Source organism: Mastigoproctus giganteus, chromosome 8 (assembly GCF_048544385.1).
Source record: "Mastigoproctus giganteus isolate SK-2022 chromosome 8, ASM4854438v1, whole genome shotgun sequence".
Lineage (NCBI taxonomy): Eukaryota > Metazoa > Arthropoda > Arachnida > Uropygi > Thelyphonidae > Mastigoproctus > Mastigoproctus giganteus.
In genome coordinates this window covers 231,219,581-231,234,124 of record NC_143582.1, presented here as the reverse complement: position 1 = coordinate 231,234,124, position 14,544 = coordinate 231,219,581, and the positions used below count along the sequence as shown (strand labels likewise).

The window sequence follows — 14,544 nt, the reverse complement described above, 5'->3', positions numbered from 1 at the left end:
TGAAATTTTCACTGTATAACTAAACTATTTATCTCTCTAAAATGTCATTTTTAAGGCCTTTTATATGGCCTTAAGGTCACAAGCATGACCTTAAGGCCATATAAAAGGTCGTGAGCGTGGTTTGTAAATTGTATTAGTTACTAATTCAAATCATTAAAATGCACTACACTTTCATCGTTATGATATTCCGTTATAAGAATGAATTTTAAACACCTTTGTGATATTTTTCTAAAGCACATTTCTGGAGGTCACGACCATAAAACAATAAAAACAATTTGCTCTTTCCAGTTTATTGGGCTTTTCTGTTACTCCAAGCAATTATAAACAGGTAGTAAAGTCGATGTTATTGCATTTGTGAAAATACTGATAGCTGGAATTGTGTAGGTTTTTTCGTTATTATGGTGAAATGTGTTTGCCTTTTACTGAAATCTTCAATCGTATAAAAAACATAAATAAATTTTCAGAATCTTCTCTTTGTTCCTTTTTTTTTAAGCTTCATAAACTTGTTACGCCATGAAAATTGTGTTAGTTGCAATTTGTGCTTTCTGTTAAAAAATGCTATGCATGCAATCGTGAAATTTATAATTAAAAGAGAAGATTATCTTGGAAACAAATGCCTCTTGAAACATTTCTGAAGAAGACAACTCCTTGTGCAACAAACCAACGAGTGCCGAGCCAATAATGAGTAATCAACGAGAGTGCATTTAGTCGATGATGATAAAGAATAAACATTCTTTAATTTGTAAGTCGTAAATAATTTCTCTATTATTATAATTTGCTTGATTTTACAGGCTACATTTTCATTTCTTTTGATAAATCAATCATTGTTTAAACATAAACTAATTAGCTAACTAATTTTATTGTTGAGAATGTAACCCCTATTTTTAACCTTATGTCTATGGGAAATAAATTCCCGCTTTACAAGCTCGCGCTAGGAACGAATTAACTCGTAAAGTCGAGAACTACCTGTAGTTTATTACCTAAACCCATAAGAAATTATGCCGTGGGGGTAGGTACCCTGGTAATGCAATTAAAACAATACCTTTATACTACATACGTAGTTCAAATTTATGGGTAAACTATGGCGTACCTACAGTTATATTACATAGTTTATTACCTAAACCCATAAGAAATTATGACTTGTGCATTTCGTCTTCTAATGCATTATTATTTATTCACCATTTGGCATCTCTCATATTGTGGAAATAACTTTGCAATTGTGATGGCATGTTGCATTTCCACGTTACCTGCCCACCCACCGATGTTGAAGACAACTAGCTTTGAAATGATCGTCTGGGTGATAGTATCCACTGAAAATAAATAACAGTAGTCTTGGGTAAACTATGGTGTACCTACACCAATATTATATAGTTTATTATCTAAACCCATAAGAAATTATGCCTTGTGCATTTTGTCTTCTAATACATTAACAGTAGAAGGAAGGGATTTTTAGCATTAGCATTAGTAAAGGCATATGATGCAAGAAAGCAAGCTTATGCAGCATCAGTCAAAAAAAAAAAAAAAAAATCCTTCCACTTCACCCCTTCGTTCGTTCGAGATACCTGTCCAGCTGAGCCTTAAATTTATTTAGGCTATCAACTTCCACAACAAGGGATGGAAGTCTGTTCCATCCCTTGAATCACACTGAGCCACTTGATGTCTATGGGTTAATTGTTGATGACGATGCTCAGGTTGCAGACAAATTGAATAAATATTTTGCATCTACCTTCACACAGAAGGAATTCATTAGGTAAGAGGATGCCAGAAGTTTATCAAACTCTAACAAGGAGCTAAATGACTTAGTGAAAACTGAAAGGAAAGTAGAGAAAAAATTGTTGAGGATGAACATTAAAAAGACACCTGGGAGAGATGGAATCTATCCAATTATATTAAGAGATGCAGCAAAGGAGGTAAGCAAACCATTAGCCATAATTATGAGAACATTCTTGAATTCATTCAGGATCCCTATGGACTGGAGAAGTGCAAATATATCCCCAATTCATATATCCCAAATATATATACCTCAAGTATATCCATAATTCAGCAACGGAAGACAGTGATAGCTCACCTGAAGTATTACTTCTGGAAAAACACAGTAACACTCTACCATGTCATAAGGAAAATAGACAAGCAGCATACCCCACTCAAACTAAGCGAGAAGTACCCTCTCACCCAAATGGAACAAATGAAGCTGGAAAGTTGGGCAAAGAAGACACATCATGGTAGACACTATAGTGACCTCCATTAAGACCACATAGATAAAATGGCTTCCAATGGCTTTCAATGACCTCAGTCAACACCACATAGATAAAATGGCTTCCAATGGCTTTCTATGACCTCAATGCACCACATAGATAAAATGGCTTCCACTGGCTCATGAGCGGGACGCTCTTCCCTGAGACTGAAGGATTCGTGCTCGTAGACACAACCACGTCACCAGGAAAATACATCAGAAGCTAGCGAGGAAATATCAGTTGATCAAAGAAAGTGTATCATACTACAATTATGTAATCCCAGGCAATACTAGAGACTCCAATCCACAAGCTGTACTGGGGCTGCGCCATAATAACAGACAAGACAATCCTGCACAAAAGGCCAGACATAACCCTTGTCAACAAGAAGGAAAAAGCTACCTGTCTGATTGACATAGCAGTACCCAACACCAACAACTTCCAGAAAACCCACGAGGAAAAGATCAGGAAGTACACTGACCTAAGACAGGAGATCAAAGAGATGTGGCATATGCAACAAGCAATGACCATCCTGATCATCATGTCAACCACTTGTATAGTGCCAAAGACCCTACATAGCAGCCTAGCAGCAATAGGTTTCCCAGAGAACACCTACAAGGAACTCCAGAAATTTTCAATCTTGAACATCTGTAGGTTTCATAACTAATAGGATAACCCCTCCTCCCTTCCTGTGCTGTCTATCCTTGCTGTACACCTTGTACTCCCCCAAATTCCAATTCTGCACTGCTTATGTCTGTATGACACCGCGTCTCTGATAACCCAACAGTATCTGCCTTTGATGTGTTGACAACGAAGGCCTTTGATGTCTTGACAACGAAGGCAGATACTGCCTTTGATGTGATGACAATAAGCGTTATTACTGTAATACCAAATCTCATTTCATAAGTGTATAACAAATTATGACTGTTTTCCTTAAACACCTCATATTTAAATAAGTTTAGGTAATATTTCAATCTTTTGAATATTAAAAGTTGATGCTGGTAATAAACCTTTATCATTTAAGTAATTTAAGTCAAACTACCTGAATGATGAAAATCCTATCAACAACATTGTTTGTCTGTAATTGTTTTTTTTTTTTTTAAACAAATTTTAGTTATTCTGCTTTGGAAGCCAAGATCCACTTGTTAGTGGAATATCAAATAAAGTTCTTTTTTATTGGTTAAGTCAAGTACAACTTATTAACAAAATTTTAGACTAGGCTATAATACCTTTGTCTTTTTTTTTTTTTTTTTCATTTAAAATAAATTTTGATGATTTTGATAAAACAAGAATTTATTTTAGTGCAATTATAAAATGAAAATAATGTAGTTACATTTGGTCAGTTGTCTGATTAAAACTAAAACTGCTTCTACTTGCTTAATTGCTTTATTTTATTTTATATTTGGAATTTTAAGAAAATGTGCTTGGTGTTTGGTTATTAAGAATATCATAAATAAAAATATTTCAATTAAAAATATTTCTAAATATTTATGAAATGTCAAAGAAATTAGGGATGCTAAATAAATATTATGCAATATCTGTCTCTTCACAGCACCCCAAGAGTTCTACATTGGCTTCTTTTCTTCAGCCATTTCAAAAGACTCTTTGGATCTTAGTAATGGTGTCTGTTCATGTAGTGGCTCTAGCACTGTACTTGTTAGACCGCTTTAGTCCATTTGGTCGCTATAAACTTCACAACAGTGATGCTACAGAAGAAGATGCTTTGAATTTATCCAGTGCAATTTGGTTTGCATGGGGAGTATTACTAAACAGTGGCATTGGAGAAGGTTAGTGCAATGGGTAATAGTATAAACCAGGGATGCACAACACAAGGCTAATAGACTACACACAACCAAAAATAACAGTTTGTGTGGTCCACATATCCTTTTTTTTCTACGCTTGCTATCCATCTTTTTCCATCCATTTATAATAATAATTTGGTTTATTCAGTTTAGTCTGATTTTATTCCAAAAAAAATTGTAAAAAATTGTCAATAACTTAGACAGTTAACTGTAACATTTAGCAAAAATATTATCGAATAAGTTTTAAGACCTTATGCTTCACCATGTGAATATTGTTTTCATTAGTTTATGGCAGGAAACAGGTAAGATGATTACAACTTTTCTGTAATCAGTCCCAATTTCCAAATTAAAAAGCAGATACATTTCTGAATTCCATATATATGAGGTCACCATGAATTTGTAAACTCTTTTGTCCTTGGCAATCTATAAAATAAATAGAATTTTATTTATTTATTTACTTAAGTGACACTGCCACTACTGGCACTTAATCCTATTTGTAATGAAGAATAAACTGGAACCACTAAGAACAAAGCTACATAATGAATGGAGTTGAGCTGAAAAAAGAAAAATGCTCTTGTCCCGAATCCATTTCACTTATGTATTTGCGGGTAAAGAATATGATTGTTTATTTACTTTATTTGTGGAATTAGTAGGAAGCATTTATCTTTGAAATATGCTGCATATTGATTTTATTGTTCAGATGCTTCCTTTCACTTTTGCTTCCTCATCCTCCCCTCCATGATGGGCCCTCCCTTGTTTTCTTATGCTGTTTACTCCTCAAAACACGAAGGCTGGGTCTGCTCTCAACATCAAGTAAATTCTGCCAACATTCCTGTTAGTGATGACTGTATGTGTAATGAAAATAAAATTTTAACTATAGGTTCATTTTAAAAACTAGATACCGTTATATAATCTACACAAAGAAAACTAACATAAAGCAAATATTTCTAAACAAATATTTTTATTTATGAAGTTGAATAATACTTCCTCCCAGTCAGTATTAACAGATAAATTTAAATGTCATTTTGAAAATAGCAACTTCCAGTATTGTTCCAAATATTAGTGTTATTGATAAACAAATATACTTTTATTGAATGAAAAATTATATCACAGCAATTTTTTGGCAACAGCCATGTACAACCAGAGTCATAAGGTGTACAGTGGCAAAAAAGAGCAGCAGAGAAATATCCTTTAGTAGGCATGTATTAAGATTTAGATTAGAAAATTAACAAAAATAAAAGAATTGGAAGTGAGAAACATTTAGCATGGAGTTTACATCATGCAAGGCATGTTTCACCTAGCCATAGAGCATTAAAATATAAAATTGCAATATAATGTGCACATCAGCAAGGATTTTCATTACTTCTAGGAATTGTTTGTCAACATAGTCAAAAGGAATCCAAATTGAACATTTTTTGAGGGTAGGATAACAAAAACATCAGTTCAACATAACTATTTCACTGGGTAGAGGAACAAGAGAGAGACTTCAGATGTGTGTTCCTAGAAGGAATATACCAAACAACCTTTTCCCAGATGGAGGGTGCCTCCAAGTGTTTGAGTATGGTTTTGCAAATGAGAAGAGGTATTTTATTTCAATTAAGGTACATAATGGAATCCACTTTAGATTGTATTACATGTGTTTGTGATATGATAAAGTGGAACTGGCATTTAAGGTTGGCCCATTTTAGAATCCTGTATTCAATAGCAAACATTTCTTTCAAGTATTGGCTGTAGACTATATTTCTGATCCATAGATCATTGATGAAATTAGAAGGATAGTGTTTTTTTTTTTTTTTTATTAATGTAGGATCTGATACATGAATCATGTTCTGCATAAGAAGCCAAGCCTTCCTTAGGATTGTGTTTTATGTTTATAGAAAAGTTTTATGTTTATAGAAAAGTAACTTTAACTGAAGAAAACTCCCAGATCTTTGTGAAATTTTCATATCAAATGCCATTCAATATCCAAAGTTTTATGAAGTACTTAATTCTTGTAATGTAATTCTAAGTGCTTTGAGAATGAAATAAGCACTCAAATATTGTGTTAATTCTTTTTTATTTTTCCCTAAAAGGTATTTTAACTAATTTCCACAAATTTTTGATAATATTTTTATATATTATTTTATTAAAATTCTTACCTAAAATTACATTAAAAGTTACATAAGCTAACATAAATGTACTTCCATAGTAATAATATGTAAATATACAGTATATTCTAAAAAATCGGAAATGAACTTTCTCAGGACTCTAGTTATTTAAATTTGACAGTTTTTAATTTTGTAGTTTTAAAATTAAAAAGCTCAACATCCAAAATTTTAAACAGTAAAATATATGTGAGATGAGGAAGTAGCGAGATATTTCAAATTATAAAAAGTGCTTACCCCCCCCACACTTCCCAAACTCACATTTAATCCTGCAAGGCCAATCTCAAGATTGTGCTTGGCCTGTGATTGTCTTTGAGTTGTGCATTCCTGGTATTGACAATTTGCTTGTTTAAATAATATGCAGATTCCCTTTACATCTTTAATTAATTTTAAAACTTAAGATTATTTTTCTCTGTATGTTATCATTCACACTATAATAACATAGTTTGGTGCAATTGAAGTGTGAATTTTGCTATTTCACTATACTGTATTATTATATCATGGGAACAGACACTGCATGTCTCACTATATTCAGTTGCTGCTGTCTGACAGTTAGAAAGGTTGGCACTGCTAAATTGCTGTAAATTTCAACATTATTAACCTGTTAACAGTTGCAGGGAAATTTGAAATTCCACAATGAGCAGAAAAATTTGAAAATTAGAATAAAATAATTCAAATTCTACCTATATTTTCAATCTTTTTTGAACACAATTATGAAAAATACATATTCTTTATTAAAAACATATATTTTTAATTAATTATTTTGAAAGTTAAAACTCTCTTTAGACCTTTCAGAGAGCAAAGGAAAATTTAAAACTGCAGCCTTCAATGCATGCTTTGTTTAGCATGCATTGAAGCTTATCAGTAAGGCAGTAACATGAGTGCTCACTCCATGAAATGTGAAATGCATATGTAAACAGTTTGATTCTGGATGCTGCATCAGTGTCACAGAGCATTACCAATTGGAAGAAAGTGTGTAGCAGCAAAGCAAACATGCTATCAATAACTCTTCATGACATGGTTTAGGTTAATTAACATGTGTATATAATTAGGTTTTAAGTTAATCATGAATTTTTGCTAATTGTGTGATAATTAACAGACATTTCTGGAATTTTCTGCAGAGAATTAAAAAAAAAAAAAAAGCATTTTCAACAACAGATATTTGGTGTTTCTGCTTTGTGGATGGAACAGATGAAGCACAAATTGCTGAAATATTGTCTGGGTCAAATTGACTCCATGCAGCTGACAGGGTTAAAAATGTTTTTAATACATCATTGAAAAACATTGTACTGATTCCAGTTCCATTTCATGTAAGGGGAAAATGCCATTAGTATTCATCGTGAATTGATAGTACCGATATGTAATGAATGTGCAATTTCCAAAATCATTGTTAGAAAATGGATTTGCTAATTCAAAGGGTGCAAAAAAATAATCAGTTGAAAACTAGTCAAAACTAAATCCTGTTCGTTGTACACACACACACCCCTGATAATTTGTATTTTTTGATCTGAATTATCATCATTGATGATAATTCAGATCAACTAAATACAGTCAGAACAGCATGTTCCCACTGAAAATAATATAATAAAATGACACATTGATACTAATAGCACTGGATAATTCTCAAAAATAATCATTTTGGAGTATTTTAAAGGAATATTCTCTGCTCACATCACTAATGTCTATACTGGTGATTGTTTTAAGCATAGAACAAAAGAGGTCTCCTTGGTGGAGAGTGAACAACTTCAAAATATTCTTTAATATTTTCAACCAACAAAATATGCAGTGGAAATAAAGATAAAAATAAAAACATATATTTATATTTACATTTTTTTTTTTTTTACCAAAACAAAAGGTACTAGAACTTATAGTATTGTGTATTGCTTAAAAGCTGAGAAGGCAGAAGATATTTTGTTGACATTAGACTTGAATTTCTATAGATAGATTGCAATTTCAGAAAATACATGCAAAGAAAAGACTTGGAAGAGAGAGTTGGGGGAGAGATTATTCCATGATGGGACATATATTATATTCCACAATGGACAGATTTGAGATTTGTACAGTGTAAGTAGTTGTTTAGAAAAAATGAATTCCAAGATCAAAAAATAAACCACTTTTTTGATGCGGAGAAAGCACTAAATGTAGTATTAGTGGTAAATGATGCAAGAAAGCAAGCATATATAGCATCAGAAAAAAAAACAAAAAAAAACGCACACCTCACCCATCCATCCTCCAAAGATTTGTCTAGTTCTTCCTTGAATTTATTAAAACCATCCACTTCTACAACAGCAGATGGAAGCCTGTTATAAAAATCAACCACCCACTGAGGGGGTGATTGATTATTAGGACACATCTATCCTGCAATAATTCTTCCTCAACTTGAATTTGTGACCCCCTCATGTGTGCAGTTTGAGTAAGAGAAAGAATGCCATTAACATTTAGTTTACTCAATCCATTCAAGGCCTAAAACACCTCAATCAGATTTCAAGTCTCCAGAAATTGCAATTTGCAGAACTGAAGCCTTTCTAGGTAAGAGCACCCTTTGGTTCCTTTCACCAATCTGGTTGCCCTTCTTTGCACTTATTCCAGCAGTTCTATATCCTTTCTAAAGTGAGGCCTCCAAATCTGTATAAAGTAGTCAAGATGTGGCTTAATAATGTATAAGGGGATAATCACCTTATTATCCCTGCTAGCAAAGCTTCTATATGTCATAAAAATCCCCATGAGATGCCCTGGCAGCATCTCTGCACTGCTCAGAGAATTTCTTATCTGACTGCACAATTATCCTAGGTCATCTTCATTTTCCACTACCCTGAGTGTAGTACCACACAGTTGATAAATACAGAAAACTTGGGATTGCTGCCACCCATATGCAATATTTGTGATTTGCTTATGAAAACAGAGATTAGAAGTCAGAGTAATCTCTAACAGAGATATGTGATCTTGTCTAGAAATCTGAGTTTCAGTAGAGTATCAGTAGAAACTTTTTCTGCAAGAAATAACACACGACTGAGTTTTAGAAGAATTGAAGTTAACCGATTTCCTTTGCTACCTTTGGAAACCTGGAGATTGGCATTTAAGGCATTGTTGACGTATTCAGGAAGTTGAGGCATTTGCTTTTTCTGCAGAAACAGTAACACTTTCTTTCAAAGTGTTACCAGGCAGTAGTAGGTGGTAGATGACTCATTAACCAGAGCTAAACCACAACTTTGAAGTGGTGGAATCCATGTTTAGTTTCCAGGGCAAAGCTATGGCAACATCCCCATTTCTTCCATTGTGCAGAGTGATTGATGTCTTTTCAGGTCATGATACAAGTTGATCTGTAACCAAGTTACAAAGGAGGTTAGGCAGGCAAAGGAAGATTACAAAAAACTTTGGCAAAGGATGCAAAGAAAAACAGCAAAGAGTTCTTTATTTATGTAAACTCTAGAAGGAAGGGGATGAATCAGATTAGCCCACTTGATATCGATGGGTCAACTGTTGATGATCCTGTTCAGGTAGCTAACAAACTAAATGAATATTTTGCATCGACATTCACACATGAGGAGTTATTCAGTGAGGGGAATGCCAGAGGTGTATCCAACTCTAGCAGTAAGCTACAGAATCTTGAAATAACTGGGAGTAAAGTGGAGGAGAAACTGTTGAAGATAAACACAAGAAAGGCACCTGGGGTGGATGGGATCCATCCAGTTATATTAAAGGAGACAGCAAAGGAAGTAAGCAAACCCTTAGCCATAATTATGAGAGCTTCCTTGGACTCAGGGGAGGTACCCATAGACTGGAAATGTGCAATTGTGACCCAATTCACAAAGGAGGACCAAAGGCTGACACAAGTAATTACAGACCTGTGAGCTTAACTTCTGTTCCAGGAAAATTAATGGAGGCACTGGTTAAAGAAGCACTGCAGGATCATTTAGACATGACTTCAGTTATAGCTCGAACACAGCATGGCTTTGTTAAGGGGAAGTCTTGCCTGACCAATTTGATTGGATTCTATTATGCAGTAACAAAAGAACTGGATGCTGGGAATAACTTTGATATTTTATATACTTGGATCTTAGAAAGGCTTTTGATACTGTTGCACATGAAAGATGCTGCACAAATTGGAGCAGTGTGGCATTGGAGGCAAATTGCTGCTATGGATAAAGAGGTGGTCGAGGGGGAGGAGACAGAGAGTGGTAATCAATGGACACTGCTCATCATGGACTAATGTTATTAGTGGAGTGCCTCAGGGTTGAGTATTGGGTCCATAATTGTTTTCTGTATTTATAAATGATACTGATGATATATCAAGCTTAATGTCCAAGTTTGCAGACGATACAAAGGTTGGCAGGGTTGTCAAGGACACTACTGACACTATGCTGCTGCAACAGGATCTGGAAAGGTTGAGCAGATGAGCTGAGAGGTGGCAAATGAAGTTTAACATTGAAAAATGTAAAGTACTACATATGGGAAACAGCAACCCCAGAGCAACGTGTCAACTCTGTGGTACTACACTGACAGTGGTAGAGAATGAAAGGGACCTTGGGGTGGTTGTGCAGGCAGATATGAAGTTCTCTGAGCAGTGCAGACAGGCTGCAAGAGTAGCTCATGGTGTATTGTCAATGATATATAGGAATTTTTCTAGCAGGGATAAGGAGGTGATTATTCCCTTGTATAAGGCAATGGTCAGGCCACTCTTTGAGTACTGTATACAGGTCTGGAGGCCTCATTTCAAGAAGGATGTAGAGCTGCTGGAACGAGTACAGAGAAGGGCAACAAGATTAGTGAATGGAACAAAGGAGTGCTCTTACGAAGAAAGGCTTAAGTTTTGCAAATTACAGTGTCTGGAGACTAGGCACCAGCGAGGTGATCTGATAGAGGTGTATAAAGCCTTGAATGGTTTGAGCATGCTCAATGCTGATGGGATTCTTCCTCTTGCTCAGAATAATCACCTGAGAGGGCATAAATTCAAATTGAGGAAAGACAGATGTAGGATAGACGTGTGGAAATTTGCCTTTAGCCAGCGGGTGGTTGGTTGGTGGAACAGACTTCCATCCCTTGTCGTGGAGGTTGATAGCCTAAATAAGTTTAAGGCTCAGCTGGACAGGTATTTCGAACGAACAGAGGGGTGAAGTGGAAGTGGTTATTTTTTATTTATTTATTTTTTTGGCTGATGCTGCATAAGCTTGCTTTCTTGCATCAAATGCCTCTACTAATGCTAAATGCTAATGCTAATATCAAAGTTATTCTCTGCATCCAGTTCTTTTGTGACTGCGTCATAGTATCCAATCAAATTGGTCAGGCAAGACTTTCGCTTTGTAAAACCATGCTGTGTCTGAGCTATAACTGAAGTCTTGTGTAGATGATCCTGCAGTGCTTTTTTAACCAGCGCTTCCATTAATTTTCCTGGAACAGAAGTTAAACTCACGGGTCTATAATTACTTGTGTCAGCCTTTGATCATCCTTTGTGAATTGGGGTCATATTTGCGCATCTCCAGTCTATGGGTACCTCCTGTGAGTCCAAAGAAGCTCTCATAATTATGACTAAGGGTTTGCTTACTTCCTTTGCTGCCTCCTTTAATATAACTGGATAGATCCCATCCAGCCCAGGTGCCTTTCTTGTGTTTATCCTCAACAATTTCTCCTCCACTTTCCACTCAGTCATTACAAGATTATCTAGCTTACTGCCAGAGTTTAATACACCTCTGGCATTCCCCTCCCTGAATAACATCCTCATGTGTGAATGTAAATGCAAAATATTCATTTAGTCTGTTAGCTACCTGAGTAGGATCATCAACAGTTGAACCATCAATATCAAGTGGACCAATCTGATTCAACACTTTCCTTCTAGAGTTTACATAAGTAAAGAATTCTTTGCTGTTTTTCTTTGCATCCTCTGCCAAGGATTTCTCGTAATCTGCCTTCGCCTGCCTATACTCCTTTGTGACTTGGTTACAGACCAGCTTATATCTATAATAGGCTTTGGTGTCACCTGGTAATTTATATGTATCCCATGCATTTTTCTTCTCTGCCTTATGTCTCATTAGTAGGCCTAAACCTTGAACAATATTTCTTAGTTGGTATGTAAAGCCTAGTAGCTTCCAAGATAAGTTCTTTGAATGCTTCCCATTTTGAATTTGCTGTTGGTAACATCATCAGTTGGTCCCACTGTATAGAATTTAAATACTGTCTCAGACCATCGTAGTCGCCTTTACGAAAGCAAAAAGCCTTCCCTTAACCTCTGATGGTAGTTACCTCTTTTTGAGTAAATCCCACTTCAGCACACTGTGATCACTGCCACCTAGTGGTTCCTTTATCTGCAGATTCTTAATGCATGAAGAATCACTGCTGATAATCAAATCAAGAGTATTCCTCCCTCTAGTTGCCTCCCGAACGTGCTGATGCAGAAAACAATCATCCAATAAATCCACAAAAGCCTTGCTAGTGTGTGAGTGACCAGCCCCCAAATTCCAGTCAATATCTGGGAAATTAAAATCTCCCATTATAAGACTCTCTGATTTACTGGCCCACTCTATTTCCCTGTACAGTTTCCTATTGTACTTATCAGAGTCATTAGGCCTATTGCACACTTCTACTCTCAATTTGGATCTCCCAATGCTTATGTCACACCAAACTGACTCGACACTGCACTGTCCAGCGATGTCCACTGGCTTCACTTCCTTGGATTTTATGTATTTCTTAACTAATAGCATAACCCCTCCTCCCTTCCTATCCAGTCTATCCTTTCTGTAGGCATTGTACTCCCCAAATTCCAGTTCTGCATTCCTTATATCTGTGTGACACCAAGTCTCTGATATCCCAACAATATCTGCCTTTGATGTTTTGAGCAATACCTCAAATTCATCAAATTTATTTACTAAACTCCTAGCATTATACACGCATGTATACATGCACCTATTTCTATTCTTAGCTACCCTAACACAACCCATGTGTTTACTTGTACCGCAATGACTCCCAGCACTCTCTGAAATATCCTGAATCTTGTTTTTCAGGCTTCTGCTCATTCTAATAGAAGCAGTGCAAGAATCTCTTTCACCTCTGCCAGTGGCTACTGTTAATCTATTCGTCTTTGTATCCCCCCCAAGCTAGCAGTTTTCCGACCCACCTAACACTGCCTCGATAGCATCAGCAAATATTCTTGCACCCTTTCTATTTAAGTGTATCTCATCCCTGTAGAAGCAATCTCTCCTGTTAACAAGGAAAGTCCAGGCTGAAAAAAATTCTACCCCTTGAGCCTTGCACAATCTTTCCAGGGCCGAATTGATCGACTAGGCTCTCAACATATACTCCCTCCTATCGTGTCTGGGCAGAATTGCAGACACTTTCAAATTCAACCCTATTTCACGGCTTTTTTTCAACAGTGACCTGTACTTGTTAAGCAATTCTGATGGTCTCCTACTCTTGATATCATTAGTGCCAACGTGTACAACTATATCAACTTTTGTGCCCTTAAAAGATGATATCTGCTCTACAACGTCAAGTTGTAGAGCAGATATCATAAAATTCAAGGAAGTGAAGTCAGTCGACATTGCTGTACAGTGCAGTGTCGAGTCAGTTTGGTGTGACATAAGCATTGGGAGATCAAAATTGAGAGTAGGAGTGTGCTATAGGCCTAATGACTCTGATGAGTATAATAGGAAACTGTACGGGGAAATAGAATGGGCCAGTAAATCAGAGAGCCTTATAATGGGGGATTTTAATTTCCCAGATATTGATTGGAATTTGGGGGCTGGTCACTCACACACTAGCAAGGCTTTTGTGGATTTATTGGATGATTGTTTTCTACATCAGCATGTTCAGGAGGCAACTAGAGGAAGTAATATTCTTGATTTGATTATCAGTAGTGATTCTTCGTGCATTAAGAATCTGCAGGTAAATGAACCACTAGGTGACAGTGATCACAGTGTGCTGAAGTGGGATTTACTCAAAGAGGTAACTACCATTAGGGGTAAAGGGAAGGGTTATTGCTTTCGTAAAGGCGACTACGATGGACTGAGACAGTATTTAAATTTTATACAGTGGGACCGACTGATGATGTTACCAACAGCAAATTCAAAATTGGAAGCATTCAAAGAACTTACCTTGGAAGCTACTAGGCTTTACATACCAACTAAGAAATATTGTTCAAGGTTTAGGCCTAAGTGGATGTCAGATGAACTAATGAGACATGGATGGGATACATACAAAATGCATGGAATACATAAAAATTAACACATGACACAGAAGCCTATGATAGATACAAGTTGATCTGTAACTGAGTTACAAAGGAGGTTAGACAGGCGAAGGCAGATTACAAGAAATCTTTGGCAAAGGATGCAAAGAAAAACAGCAGAGTTCTTTACTTATGTAAACTCTAGAAGGAAG

At 35.9% G+C, this 14,544-nt stretch overlaps 1 protein-coding gene across 1 annotated transcript in view; it reads left to right on the top strand.

The window, feature by feature from the left end:
* LOC150082411 (glutamate [NMDA] receptor subunit 1-like) overlaps positions 1-14,544 on the top strand; it is a 514,944-nt gene that overhangs the window by 388,744 nt on the left and 111,656 nt on the right. Inside the window, exon 13 of the mRNA XM_090380513.1 lies at positions 3,784-4,018. Within this exon, the coding sequence (XP_090236639.1) occupies positions 3,784-4,018 (235 nt within the window). The remainder of the gene's footprint in view (positions 1-3,783; positions 4,019-14,544) is intronic.